General features: G+C 46.7%; 1 protein-coding gene across 1 annotated transcript in view; it reads right to left on the reverse strand.

Moving 5' to 3' along the window:
• Positions 1-278: 278 nt before the first annotated feature.
• Positions 279-14,424, reverse strand: part of PPP1R3A (protein phosphatase 1 regulatory subunit 3A) — a 47,851-nt gene continuing 33,705 nt past the window's right edge. The window contains exons 2-4 of the mRNA XM_001510880.4: positions 6,053-6,111; positions 5,827-5,942; positions 279-3,781 (exon numbers count right to left, since the gene is read on the reverse strand). Coding sequence (XP_001510930.2) covers positions 1,184-3,781; positions 5,827-5,942; positions 6,053-6,111 — 2,773 coding nt within the window. The 3' untranslated portion in view covers positions 279-1,183. The remainder of the gene's footprint in view (positions 3,782-5,826; positions 5,943-6,052; positions 6,112-14,424) is intronic.

Consider the following 14,424-nt stretch of genomic DNA (forward strand, 5'->3'; position numbering starts at 1 on the left):
ACCTTCCTCCTTCCCCCTCCACTGTTGGGGTCATTTCCATGGAGTTTCTACCCCAACCCTGCCCTGGCAGCTGCCTCTAGGTCAATCTGGTATGGGCTCCAAAGTCTTTGCTGACTAAGCCCTCCTCCAATATCTTTATCAATCTGCTTTCCGGCCCGTATATGTCACTGGGGTCCACTCAAAGGTGCTGAATAAACTCACAGGTCTGCGCATAAACTGGGAGCAAGGAAGAGGAGAAACAGATCTGAAGCTTTCCTGAACACACCAAAAACAGATGATTTCCTCAAGAAATCCTTTGTCTTTATTTTATAGGTGCAAATGCTGGTGAAAGCAATGCTGGTGGAAAACCCACTTGGGAATTGCTACCCAAAATAATTCTCCATGGGGCAACGTACAACATTCATATTACATTGGCTTCATTTACAAAAAGATACAAATGTCATTTGGAGATCCACCTCCCACTCCCTTAACGAGCCCTAACAAACTCTTTATCACCACTCCTGTCTTTGTCAGCTTTGGGGTCGGGGGACAGAAGTCATTCTGTCTCACTCGGGTTCTCCCCAGATAGTCAAACCTTACATTCCAAACCCGACTTTTGCCTGTTTCCAATGGGGAACATTGCCCTAAAGCAATGAAACCAAAATGGAAAGAATGGAATCTACCAAAAGATTTTCCCTCCTATGAGGATTTATAAATTACCCTGGTGAATCTCACAATGGAGGGTCATTAGTAGGAGATGGGGTAAATCACATTTCCATTCTCTGGGCTGGATCTACTATATAAAACCTTGGGGAGCAAAAAAAAAAAATCTCTCCAAGAAGGCAGCTTTTATTGCGACAAAAATGAATGCAAGGAAACGGCACTTTTCATGGTGAAGAGACATGAAGCATTGCTTCTTCATAGCCTGCTAAGGAGCAACAGCTGTACCTAATTTGAGCTTGACGTGCTTCAGATCTCATATTCATATAGGTATTTAATGATCCAAACATAATGGTCTTATATAGGATAATTACTTATACGAAGGAGCAAACTTCAGCCACATCCCTTTTTAAACGATCCTTCAAGAGAAAATCTGCACTGGTTCTTTGAACAATGAGCAATGACCATTCCCTTCTAATGATTGAAATGTTTGGGGCTAAATATCTTAGAATTTAAGGGAAGGGATAATAAAAGATCTGTGCAGCTACTTTTTTTTGACAGATTCTTTGCGTCTCCCTCCTTCCCAGTAGAGGCAGGACAGCGAAAACAGGTAAAACGCAAATCCAACCATTAAGTCATAATAGTAGGTGGTTAGAAGGAAAATCAAGAACAGTAGAAAATAGAGTATTTTAGTGCTGATGTGCTTTAGAAAGGAAGAATCCCCAGAGAAATCTTGGTGCCTCTGGTCAGGGAGAGAGGCAGAATCTGGACTGGGATGGTCCTTCCACTGGTCGCCGTCAGGCTGGTAGGCTCTTAACCCTTCCGTTTCAGAGGCCGTCTCTCTTGCATCTTCCGATGCTTCACTGATGAGGATCAATGGCCCTAAGGTCTTCCCAAGACTGCACTCCGCTTGACAGAGCCCCAGTTCACTGGAACTCGCTCTCTCCTTCCAGGTGGGCAGAGTCCCTAGCCTGGGGCTCTCACCATCAGCAGCCACCTCGGGACCAGCGTGTTTGTTGACTGCTGGGAGCTCTCTGGCTCGACGAGGATCGTGTCCTGACTCGGGGGACCCGGTTCCAGACACTCCCCCTGTGACTGGATGCTTGGCAGCAACCTTGGGAAAATCTCTGGAAGGGAACGAGGAGGGACCTGGGCCACACTGATTGGAAATGAGGCTCTCGTCCTCGATTTCAGAGTTGAAGTCTGAATGTGGAAAGACCCAAGAAAGAGCATCCTTCTCTGTGGACCTCTGGGGCTGGTTGAGGTCCACATTTCCGTGCCGGTGGCTCTGGGATTTGGTGAACTTTCTCAAATGTGCTTCCTCCTCCCCAGTGGCTTCTCTACCATAGCCAGTGGCCTCGAAGCTCTTTCCCAAGGGTGAAACATTCCCAGTGTCTCGTCCCGCTCTGTCAGGTTTCTGTTCAGTGTTGCACAAGGTTCCTTCTCCTCGGTGTGCATTATAAATGCCGAAACGTGACTCCTTTTCCGAACCGGCGTCATTCCTCCCACCCACTATCTCCCGTTGACAAAGAGGATAATGTGCACCATCATTTCCTCCTTCATGTGGATCAAATGCTGTTTCCTTTTCCTCTGTGGGCTTGTCACTTAGAGGAGTCTCTCGAGGTAGTTGAGCAATTATTGCTCTTTCTCCGGCAGGCAAGATTTCTAGAGTGCTTTCTGATGCTGTCTTAATTATATAAGCTGCTGCGGCTTCTGGTTTCCTGGTAATACTATGATCAGCTACAGAAGACAGTTCACATCTTGCTGTTTCTTGGCAGGTAAACAGTTCTTCTGTTGGAGCGGTGTTCCAACTCTTTGTGTTAACTCCTCTTCCCCACCCGCCTTCACCCCCTGCTTGGTCTCTGATCCATTCTGCAGCATTTACAACACCCTCTTGCGCTTTTCCTTGACTTTCCAAAGCGTTCCCACTTTGATTTCCACCCACGACCTTCATCTGATCACCGAGAATAGCCCCGTCTGATGTCTCCCTTTGAGCGGGGAGTGGGGGAGTGTCTGTCCGTGAACTACTTTCATTCGTTGGGAAGGGGATGAGGCTAGGGTTTTCCTTGGGAGCAAACTCTTTGCAGAAGAATGGACCCCTCTCTTGGGGATTCGGCCCCCCTTCCTGGTTGTCTAAAACAATCTCAGGAGAGTGAAACTCTCCAGGTGGGCCCAGAGCATTAGCAGGACTGGAAATTCCTTCCCCCTGACGGACGGGATGGAGTTTATCACAGGCCCCCTCTATCCCTGCCTGCTTCTCATGAGATTGCGTGGCACCTGGCTCCTCAGGAGTCATTGGCAGCACACTTCTGCTCTTCCATTCACTAACATCCATCTGGTTGTCCTGCTTCTCCTGGTCCTTAGAGTTGCCAACCTCTTTTTCCTGAGTGACTTTTACAACCTCTTTTTCTAGCCTTTGAGAAGGCTCCACTAAAGAACCCATGCATATTGTCAACTTCTCATGGAAATCCATTCCATGATATTCCAGAGTGGGACTTCTTTCTCCTCTCTTTTCACAGTCGAAGCTGCCCACCAACAGTGAACCAGAGGGGAGGGATGAAGCCTGGGCCCCAGCCTGCCCGGAAGCTGGATTAGCATTGTCATCCAGGACTTCCACCTCATGTGGCCTTGACTGCCGTGCTTTGTCGGATCCCAAAGGTATCATTTCACATGCAATTTCCCGGGCTTCCTGTTGACTGTCGACATCGTTCTGGCCGACGGCTAACTGCTCAAGGGTCTCACCATCTGTGGCCCTCTCTGTCTTACCTCCTGGCCTTCCTGGAAAACTAACCCTGACTCTCTTCCGGGCTCCAGCAACCCTTCTGAGGGAAGGAAGACGGCCCTCCAAAAGTTGTTTTCCATTGTTGATTGGATCTGATATTGCACCCTCTGTTGACCGGGAAGGGCTAAACTCTCCACTGGCCGAGTTGTTTCCAGGGTGACACGATTCTCCACCAAGCAGGTTTTCTGCAGATGGGATAGGAGAGGCAGGTTGCATCAGCAAGTGTGGACTGGCTCCAGTGGGTGAGTGGCCATTCCTGGATCTTCCCGTGGCATCCAGAAAAGCGGGTGGTTCTGCTGCAGATGTGCTCCTTTCATCTCTGGAAGGAGGGCTTGGAGTTTGGCCCGAGGGCTCGTTTAGCTTGAAAAGAACAAATGAGAAGATAGAAAATGGTAGTCAAAAGAACATGGGGTGCCAGGGAGGAATTCCATTCTCCCAAGATCCAGAGCCATTGAGGAATTTGGTTTCAATTAAGGACTCTGTGGATGGATAATGGATACCTGTGTAGTATGATTTGGGAAATGGTCCCAAACTAATCACCCTCTTTCCCAGCCTCTAAATATCACATTGCATTATTCCACTTCTCCTCCTTGTCATCGCCCTCTCTCCTCACAGGGGAGATACACATGCATGGTGCCACACTCATCAATTAGAGAGTAGCTTCCTAGGTGCCCCTTGCTACATTTACACTCGCTCTAGGTGCCCTTGTTAGAGTTTCTCTTATTAATATGTTTTCTGCAAAGCCTCTGCAAACTATTAATAGCAAAACGTCACTCAAAGAAAAGTGAGGGAGTTTAATGTCTCTGCAAATTCTGTTTTAATGACCTTCTGCCAACTGGTACTCAAATGTATTTGAGCTCTTCAGTGATGCCAACTGTCAGGATTTAACAGTGAGATGCCTGTGTTTTTTTTTCCCCTCCTCATAACTGACATTTGCATGATCTCAATAATTATATGCAAATCTTACGATTTTCCCTTCTTCTCACATAAGGCTCATGTTACTTGTCAACTGCACAGCTGTCTTGTGAGCCCAGGCCTGTGGGTTTCACAGATTTGGTTGCATTTCCATCTATTATAGAGCTTCATTGTTTTATGCATTAACATCGGGATGGTGCAAATTAGCATCTAAATTACAGCTCCCCGATCATTTATTGGATGTGCAATCTCAGTGACTTCTAAACAAACTTTTCTATGTAAGCCTTGCTCTTTGTAATGAGGTGCTCTGGGGTGTGTGTGATTTTCTATGGCCCTTTCATTACAAGCTGTGGTTTAGAGAAGAAAAATGGCGATGTTCACTTTTAGCTGGTGAAAATTTGCACGGTGTGTGACAACTCTGTACTTCTTAAAAGTTGGAGTTGTGTAAATGGCCCAGTTACATGATCCAGCCTCCCTATAACCCCCAAAAGGGAGGGAGGAGACAGGAGCTAGAACTGGGGGTGGAATGAGGGAGGTGTGCTTTGTTTGGTTGCATTTTGTACACTGACACATGCAGAGGCAAAAGTCACTGTCACCCCGGATGATCACGAATCTACGTAACCCAATGATAGTAGCACAGGATGGAGTAGGGGAAGAACAGAAGGATAAATTGCATTATGTGATTCATTTACTGCCCTTTCTTCCTTTGGGATGAAAAACGCCAGCCAAACCCTCCAAAATCCCAGATAGATTGACTGTTCACTGAGTGTGAAATTTATGACAGCAAATTTATACAAAATTGCATGCTATAGATTTTTTTTTTCCAATTTGAAAATTAGGGAAAAGAGCGTTTAGTTCCTGCTGGAGAATTTGACATTAATCGGGAATGTAGACCTCCGAAAACCTCCGGCGGTGAGCATTACAGAAGGAAATGCTAGGAAGCTTAGAGAAGCCACATAGAGTATACTTAGCCCTAGTGACTAGGAAGAAGTAACCTCTCTTCCAACTCCTACAAATCATTCCTTAACCCAGCTGGAAAAGAAATAAGGAATGGGATTGCTCAAAGGAAATACACCAGCCTAAGATCAGCATGCCCTTATTTCTGAGTAATATTTGTTAAGCACTTACTACGTGCAGGGGTAGACGCAAGCTAATCAGGTTGGACACAGTCCCTGTCCCACATAAGGCTCACAGTTTTAATCCCTATTTTACAGATGGTGTAATCGAGGCACAGAGAAGTTAAGTAACTTGCCCAAGGTCAACAGCAGACAACTGGCGGAGCCAGGATTAGAACCCAGGTCCTCTGAATCTCAGGCATATGATCTTTCCACTACACTATGCTGCTCTCATAATAGAGCTTCAGTGGAAGTCCAGAGCATGGTTTCCTGTTGGTATATGCCATTAATCAATTCTGTGGGGAGGCGGACACATCACCAGTGTGAATACATAAGAGATCTGTCCTGCAGATCTAGGAGAACCTAAGCACTTACCAGCTGCTCCAATCCTTTGTCATTTTGGTTGCCGCTTATGTCTTTTACATTCTGGCTACTGTCCCCATTGTCTTTATTGTCCTCGTGAGAATAAATGATATCGGGTTGATTTGGATCTGAAAGGAACAGAATTTCACCTGTTTAAAAGTCACATATCTGTTTTCCACCATTGGCTATATATCACTAAGGGCTAAAGGGGGATTTTTATAAAGGAGAAGCGTGGTACCTGCCATCCTTGAATTATCACAGTTTAGCTCCTCGGATGTTTCCGACGTCTCTTCCTTGCTGCAAAATGAACAAGAAGCTTTGTGTACTCTTCTAGAACTCTTGCTATAAAATATTTTTAGATAGTGGTGACATCTTTCAAAAAGAATGTATCAAAACAACTGTCGCCCATTTGATGCATTTAAAATATTTACATATAAAGCTGTTTAATTAAATTAAACATTTTAAATGGCGCTCTGCTGAATCTTGATTTTAAAAGAACAGGTATTGAATCTGATTTTTGCTTCTGAGGGAACTGAGGCACAGAGAAGTTAAGTGATTTGCCTAAGGTCACACAGCTGGAAAGTGGCAGACATGAGATCAGAACCTAGATTCTCTGGCTCCCAGGCCTATGCTTTGTCCACTAAGCCATGCTGTTTCCCAAGGATCCTGTTCCTTCATGTTAACAGAGTAAGATCTGAATCCAGCACTCCACTCTGGCTGCATGGGCAGAAGATCATTCATCATGGATTTAGTCCTCACAAGGGAAAATGTCAATCAATCAGTCAATAGTATTTACTGAGGGCTGACTGTGCAGAGCACTGTGCTACGTACTCGTGAGAGTACAAGAGAAAGCAAACATGATACCTACCCTCAAGGAGCTTACGATCCATACCTATTGTTGATTTTATTAATGAAATTCCATAAAGTGAAAGATGGTTCACGACCCAAAAATTGGTCTCTTCTAATTCATTACTCACATTTCATTCAGCTGAAGTGATATAACTATCTCTTGCCAGGGAAAGAAAAGATAAAACTCAGAGATGAAGGTGGCAGCTAAATCCAGACAACAGATAACAAATTGCTCCCAGCTACTGTTACAGTTGAGGCCTCAACCCTTTCAAAAACAGGGTGGATTTTTCTTCCTAAAAAAAAAAAGTTATTTTAGATGCATCCCACCCCCTACTGCAATCTGCACCTCCCTGAAAGACACCTGATCTCTTCCCTCCCTTCTGCTCATCTCCAGACTGAATATTTTTAATTTGCTGAATTTCCTGAATTTTTCATTCTTCTGAGCATTTTTTGCCATCAGACAATTTTCCTGAATGGAATTCAGGATGATTGGCCCAGGGCAAGAAGTCTCATGGACCTTTCATGGATTCTCCAAATCTCTGGACCTCAGTTCAATATCACCATGAGGAAGCAAATTGACCATAGGATTGAAACCTAGGAGATCTGGGTTCTAATCCCAGCTCTGCCCTTTGCCCTCTGTCTGACCTTGGACAAGTCACTTAATTTCTCCATGCCACATTTTCTTCATTTGTAAAATGAAGATATATTGCCCCGTTCTCCCTCTCCCTTAGAAGGTGAGCCCCTTGTGGGACAGAGACGCTGCAAGCAGATCAGACATGGTTCTTGTCCCATTTGGGGCTCATAGGCTAGGAAGAAGGAAGAACAGTGATTTCATCCTCATATTATAGATGAGGAAACTGAGGCACAGAGAAGTGAAGCTACTTGCTCAAGTTCACCCATAAAACAAATGGCAGAGCTAAGATTAGAACCCAGGTCTTCTCATTCTCAGACCCATGACCTAACTGGTCAATGCTGCTTCTCAGGTTAATTTTCAATGCCAAATTCATTCCTTTTTTTTCTGTCTGACTCTCTGTTAATGCCCCATTAATAGCTGTGCCTACCCTCCCTGTAAGGTGTCAGTCATGTTACTGCCTCTCCTGTGTCTAAGTCTCTGTCCCCTCCACTGGCACCATCAAGAAGTCTAGTGGGATGAGCAGAATGGGGATCCAGTAGGGGCACTTCCGAACTGTTCCCTTTTCTGCCTCTCATTCTGCCCCACTCCGGCATTCTCTTGCTGTTGTTCTGCTTCAGGTTGGTTGGGGTGGAGGTGGGGGGTGAGGGATAGGGTAGGGGCTTGGCTTCACGGACGCCGTCTTCTCCTGGTTCTCCTCTTATCTCTGGCCGGTCATTCTCGGTCTCCTTCGCAGGCGCCTCCTCCCCCTCCCATCCTTTAACTGTTGGAGTTCCTCAAGGGTCAGTTCTTGGCCCTCTTCAGTTCTCCATTCACACTCACTCCCTTGGTGAACTCATTCACTCTCACGGCTTTGACTACCATCTCTACGCAGATGACACACAGATCTACATCTCTGCCCCTGTCCTCTCCCCCTCCCTTCAGGCTCGCATCTCCTCCTGCCTCCAAGATGTCTCCACCTGGATGTTGGCCCGCCACCTAAAACTCAACATGAACAAGACTGAGCTCCTCATCTTCCTTCCCAAGCCCGGTCCACTCCCAGACTTCCCTATCACCGTGGATGGCACGACCATCCTTCCCGTCTCTCAGGCCCACAATCTCGGTGTCATCTTTGACTCGTGTCTCTTGTTCACCCCACACATCCTATCCGTTACCGAGACCTGCCGGTTCCACCTTTACAATATCGCCAAGATCCAATCTTTCCTCTCCACCCAAACGGCTACCTTACCGCTACAGGCTCTTGTTATATCCCGGCTAGACTACTGTGTCAGCCTTCTCTCTGATCTCCCTTCCTCCTCTCTCGCCCCGCTCCAGTCTATTCTTCACTCCGCTGCCCGGCTCATCTTCCTGCAGAAACGATCTGGGCATGTCACTCCCCTTCTTAAACACCTCCAGTGGATGCCTATCAACCTCCGCTCCAAACAAAAACTCCTCACTCTAGGCTTCAAGGCTCTCCATCACCTTGCCTCTTCCTACCTCTCCTCCCTTCTCTCTCTCTACTGCCCACCCTGCACGCTCCGCTCCTCTGCCGCCCACCTCCTCACCGTCCCTCGGTCTCTCCTATCCTGCCGTCGACCTCCAGGCCAAGTCCTCCTGCGGTCCTGGAATGCCCTCCCTCCTCACCTCCGCCAAACTAATTCTCTTCCCCTCTTCAAAACCCTACTTAAAACTCACCTCCTCCAAGAGGCCTTCCCAGACTGAGCTCCCCTTCTCCCTCTACTCCCTCTACCGCCCCCCCTTCACCTCTCTACAGCTAAACCCTCTTTTCCCCCCATTTCCCTCTGCTCCTCCCCCTCTCCCTTCCCATCCCCTCAGCACTGTACTCGTCTGCTCAACTGTATATATTTTCATTACCCTATTTATTTTGTTAATGAAATGTACATCACCTTGATTCTTTTTAGTTGCCATTGTTTTTACGAGATGTTCTTCCCCTTGACTCTATTTTTTGCCAGTGTTCTTGTCTGCTTGCCTCCCCCAGTTAGACTGTAAGCCCATCAAATGGCAGGGACTGTCTCTGTCTGTTGCCGACTTGTTCATTCCAAGCGCTTAGTACAGTGCTCTGCACATAGTAAGCGCTCAATAAATACTATTGAATGAATGAATGGGTGGGGAAACAGCCCAAGCCCCGAAGAGTTGCTCCTGAATAGAACTGATACCCGCTTTTCCTCTTCCCCCGCAGGCTCCAATGGGGTATTCATTCAATCATATTTATTGAGCACTTACTATGTGCAGAACACTGTACTAAGCTCTTACCTCTGCTGAGTCCTGGCCTGGGCCCTCCTCTCCCAACTCTGTGATTACCTTAATAAGCACATATCCAGATTGGCATGGGGCAGGGATAAAAAATTGAAGGGGTGAGGGTTCAAGTCCAGGCCTGACAAAGCTGCCAAGGAGAGGGAAGGTGATAACAACTTTTGTCCCGAATCTGCCCCTATCGGGGACCCTCTCTCTCCGTGCTTCCCTACCTCACCCAATGAGAGACTCCAGGTCTCCAGCAGCTCAGTGGAATTTTAAAATTTTCTTTCTGTTTCCTCCCCAACCCCACCCCATGTTCTTTAGCAGAGTTGATTAACAAGCATTGATGGAAAAAGTTCATAATCCCCTCTCAAAGCTGACTAGAAAGTGTTCAACATATAATAATAATTATGGTACTTGTTAAGCACTTACTATGTGCCAAGCATTGTTTAAAGTGCTGGGGTCAATATAAATTAATCAGATTGGATACAGTCTCTGTCCTAAATTGTACTCACACTGTTAATCCCCATTTTTTACAGATGAGGAAACTGAGGCCCAGAGAATTAGATGACTTGCCCAAGGTCACACAGCAGACAAGTGGAGGAGGCGGAATTAGAACCTATGACTTTCCAATTACCAGGCCCGTGCTCTATCTACTACACCGTGCTGCTTCTATGAAAATGAACCAAATCTACCAATCAATCAATCAATAGTATTTATTGAGCACTTACTATGTGCAGAGTGCTGTACCAAGCCTTGGAAGAGCATAACACAACAGAATTAGCCGACATGTTCTCTGCCCATAACTAGCTTAGGCTATATCTATGGTATAGACTATATTTATGGTATTCGCTAAACACTTATTATGTGCCAAGCACTGGGTAAATACAAGATAATCCGGTTGCAAAACGTTTCTGTCCCACACAGGACTCACAGTCTAATGGAGAGAGAGAACAAGAATTGAATCTCCACTTAGCAGGTGAGGAAATTGAAGCCCTCAAAAATTAACTAACTTGCCTAAGGTAGCACAGCAGACAAGTCTGTGAAGCTAGGATTAGAACTCAGATCCTCAGATTCTCAGGCCTGTGCTTTTCCCCATTAAGCCACTGGGCTCAGTTTAGCTGATCCCCAAACTTTGCTATTTTAATGGTACAATTGAAGTGCTAATACATTAGCTCTTCTAGGGCCTTTAACAAGTGACTTTGAACACATCCCATCATGAAAGAAGGATTTCCCTGGGCAAATGAACCCTGAGAATGCTGGATCCTGAAGTCTCTCCTTTGGAAACTAATTCAGCCACTGCTCCCCTAAGCCTATCTCAGAAAAGGGGAAGGAGCACGGAGTGAAGGAAGCCAATTTCTGGTCATGACATCTATCGGGATGCATTTAGCATAGCCAAGATGAGTCTGTAAAGAAGAAAAGTTCAGTAGGAAATTAGCATTACCTACATGGAGTCACAGAGACAGGGTCAGCCTGCTGCTGAAAGCCATGCTCTCATCCAACCGGCCAGGGTTGAGCGCCCAAACTTGCAGTGATCTGAAGGATCTCAGAGCCAGTTAGTGTTGATATGAGACATTGTATCCAGTGCTTAGTGCTCGCGCCTGGGGGCTGCTCCCGGCACTGAAGGAAAGAGCGGCTATGTCAGAGATTTCCCAACCCCATCTCTGTTCTTATTTCTCCAAACCTGAGATGGAAAATCAGGGCTCACCTACTCTTCCCTCGCTCTCCAGCCATCTGAATTCTGAGGGCTAGCAAGGAGTTGACTCTGGGAAAGTTGAGGAAGAAAAATGGATTTTTATTTGGCACAAGTCTCTTGATACAGCAACTTTATCCCAGCAGATGTCAGTCAATCATCAGCATTTATGGAGTGCCCAGTGTGTAGAGCACTATATTCACTTTCTACTGTGTGCAGCATAGTCTTCTGGAAGGTTATCATGTATTGAGTGCTGCTTCAGAGTGCTATACTGGGCACTTCCTATGTAATAGTACACTACACTGAGAGCCTGCTTGGTGCAGAGTGAGGCCACAAAGACAATCTGATGATTAGAGGCAGCGATTCTCCTATTTGGCAAATTGCTCGAAGATTGGTGGTCTTCCAGTCGGCTTACAAGAGTGACTATTGTCTTAAGTGTACTAAGACAAAGTTTCAGCACTGCTGATGGAGGTGAGGGTGGGATGGGAGTGAGAGAGCTGGGTGTGACTCCCTTTACAGCCAGGTCTAGAGAGCACTTTTGGGGGGTCCAGAGAGGCCATCCCATACTTTCTGGGGGGGATTTTCTTCTCCTCTCCTCCATAGCCTCCCCACCCACACCAAAATCTGGACTTGTTCCTCTCCCCCTCCACACCCCCATGGGGCTGGTGATAGACCTGGGCTCTGGTCCAGGTTGGGGAGGGTACCCAAGTCAGCAGTGGGCAGTTAAGTGTTCAGAGGGGTCTCCCCACATTTCCTGGGGGATTTGCTTTTCTTCTCTCTCATAGACCTCCCACCACCATCACCTCCACTGGACTACAGACCTGCCCCTCTCCCCTTAGGGGTTGGGGACAGCAACTGGCTCTGGTCTAAGATAGGTGACAATGAGCATCCTTTGATTCCTCCTGGATACATTCATTCATTCATTCAATCAGATTTAATGAGCTCTTACTGTGTGCAGAACACTCTACTAAACGTTTGGGAACCTATACTACGGCAATAAACAGGGACATTCCCTGTCCACAAAGAGCTCCTAGTCTAGAGGCGGGGGGAGACAGACATTAACACAAATAAAATTACAGTTAGGTACATAACTGCTAGAAGGGGGAAGAGCAAAGGGAGCAAGTCAGGGAGACACAGAAGGAAGTGGGAGATGAGGAAAAGTGGGACAATCTAGGAAGGCCTCTTGGAGGAGGTGAGCCTGCAATAAGGTTTTGAGGGTGGGGAGAGTAATTGTCTGTCAGATTTGAGGATGGAGGGCAGTCCAGAGCAGAGGCAGATCATGGGGTAGGGGTCAGAAAGTGAGATCGAGGCACAGTGAGGATAGCACTTGAGTAGCGAAGTATGTGGGCTGGGTGTAGAAGGAGAAAATTAGGTGAGGTAGGAGGGGGCAAGGTGAATGAGTGATTTAAAGTCATTGGTGAAGAGTTTTTGATATGGAGGTGGATGGACAACCACTGGAGTTTTCTGAGTGGGGATATGACATGTCCTGAATGTTTTTATAGAAAAATGATCTGGGCAACAGAGTGAAGTATGGACTGGAGTGGGGTGAGAGAGGAGGCTGGGAGGTCAGGAAGAAGCTGATGCAGTAATTCAGGAGGGATAGAATGAGTGATTGATTGTATTAAAATGGTAGCAATTTGGATGGAGAGGAACGGGAAGTTTTAGTGATGTTGTGAAGGTGTTTTCAACAGGATCCAGTGACAGATTAAATGTGTGCCTTGAATAACAGAGAGGAGTCAGGTATAATGCCAAGGTTATGAGATTGGGAGACAGGAAGGATTGTGGTACCTTCTACAGTGATGGGAAAATCAGGGGAGGAGAGGGTTTGGATGGAAACATAAGGAGCCCTGGTTCGGACATGCTAAGCTTGAAATGACAGGAGGACATCCAACTGAATATGTCTTGAAGGCAGGAGAACATGCGAGACTGGAGACAGGGAGAGAAATCAAGGCTGGAGATGTAGATTTGGGTAGCATCCACATAGAGGTGGTAGTTGAAGCCAGGGGAGTGAATGAGTTCTCCAAGGAAGTGGGTGTAGATAGAGAATGGAAGGGGATCCAGAACTGAATCTTAAGGAACTCCCACAGTTACAGGGTTGAAGTCAGAGGAGGAGCCCATGCAGGAGACTGAAAATGAATGGCCAGAGAGATGAGGAAAACCGGGAGAGGACAGAGTCAGTGAAGCCAAGGTTGGATAAAGTTTCCAGGAGAAGGTTCACAGTGCAGAAGGCAGATGAGAGGTCAAGGATGATTAGGATGGAGTAGAGACCATTGGATTTGTCAAGAAGAAGATCACTGGTGACCTCTGAGAGGGCGATTTCTGTGGAGTGAAGGGGATGGAAGATTGGAGGGGGTCAAGGAGAGAACTGGAGGAGAGAAATTGGAGACAGTGGTTGTAGACCACTTGCTCAAGGAATATGGAGAGGAATGATAGGAGGGAGATGGGGCAATAACTGGAAGGAACTGTGTTTTTTTTTTTAGGATGGGAAAGACACAGGTAAATTTGAAGCCAGTGGAGAAGACGCCATTGGAGAGCGAACAGTTGAAGATGGCTGTTAGGGAGGAAAGAAAGGATGGGTCGAGAATTTTGATTAGGTGCAAAGGAATGGGGTCGGTGCACATGTGGAGGGGGTGGCTTTTGAGAGGAGACAGGAGATCTCCTCTAGAAATACCGCTGGCAAGGATGGGAGAGTTGAAGAGGGGGCTGGAAAGGGCAGGGACTGAGGAGGGGCAGGGGTGATTTTAGGTAGCTCACACCTGATGGTGTCAATTTTCTTAATAAAGTATGTGGCCAGGTCATTTGGGGCAAGGGGAGGGGGAGAGGGGAGAGTGGGCCTGAGAAGGGAGTTAAATGCCTGCCTGGAACAACTGGCAAAGGCTATGGGCATGGGTGTCAATAAGGGTAGAGAAATAGTTTTGCCAGGCAGAGGAGAGGACAGTGTTAAAGCAGGCAAAGATAAACTTGAAATGGTCAAGATTGCCCTGATATTTAGATTTCTGCTGGCAACTTTCTACAGCTGAAGCACAAGAGCAATGGAGGTGGATCCAGGGCTATGGGTTAATGGTACACGATGCAATCGATGAAAGGATAGGGGAGCAAGTGAGTTGAGTTCAGTGGAGAGGGTGGTATTGAGAAAGCCAGTTTGGTCATCAAGGGAGGGTAGTTTGGGCATCGAGGCTAAGTGGGGCATGATGAGTTGAGA

Source organism: Ornithorhynchus anatinus, chromosome 10 (assembly GCF_004115215.2).
Source record: "Ornithorhynchus anatinus isolate Pmale09 chromosome 10, mOrnAna1.pri.v4, whole genome shotgun sequence".
NCBI lineage: Eukaryota > Metazoa > Chordata > Mammalia > Monotremata > Ornithorhynchidae > Ornithorhynchus > Ornithorhynchus anatinus.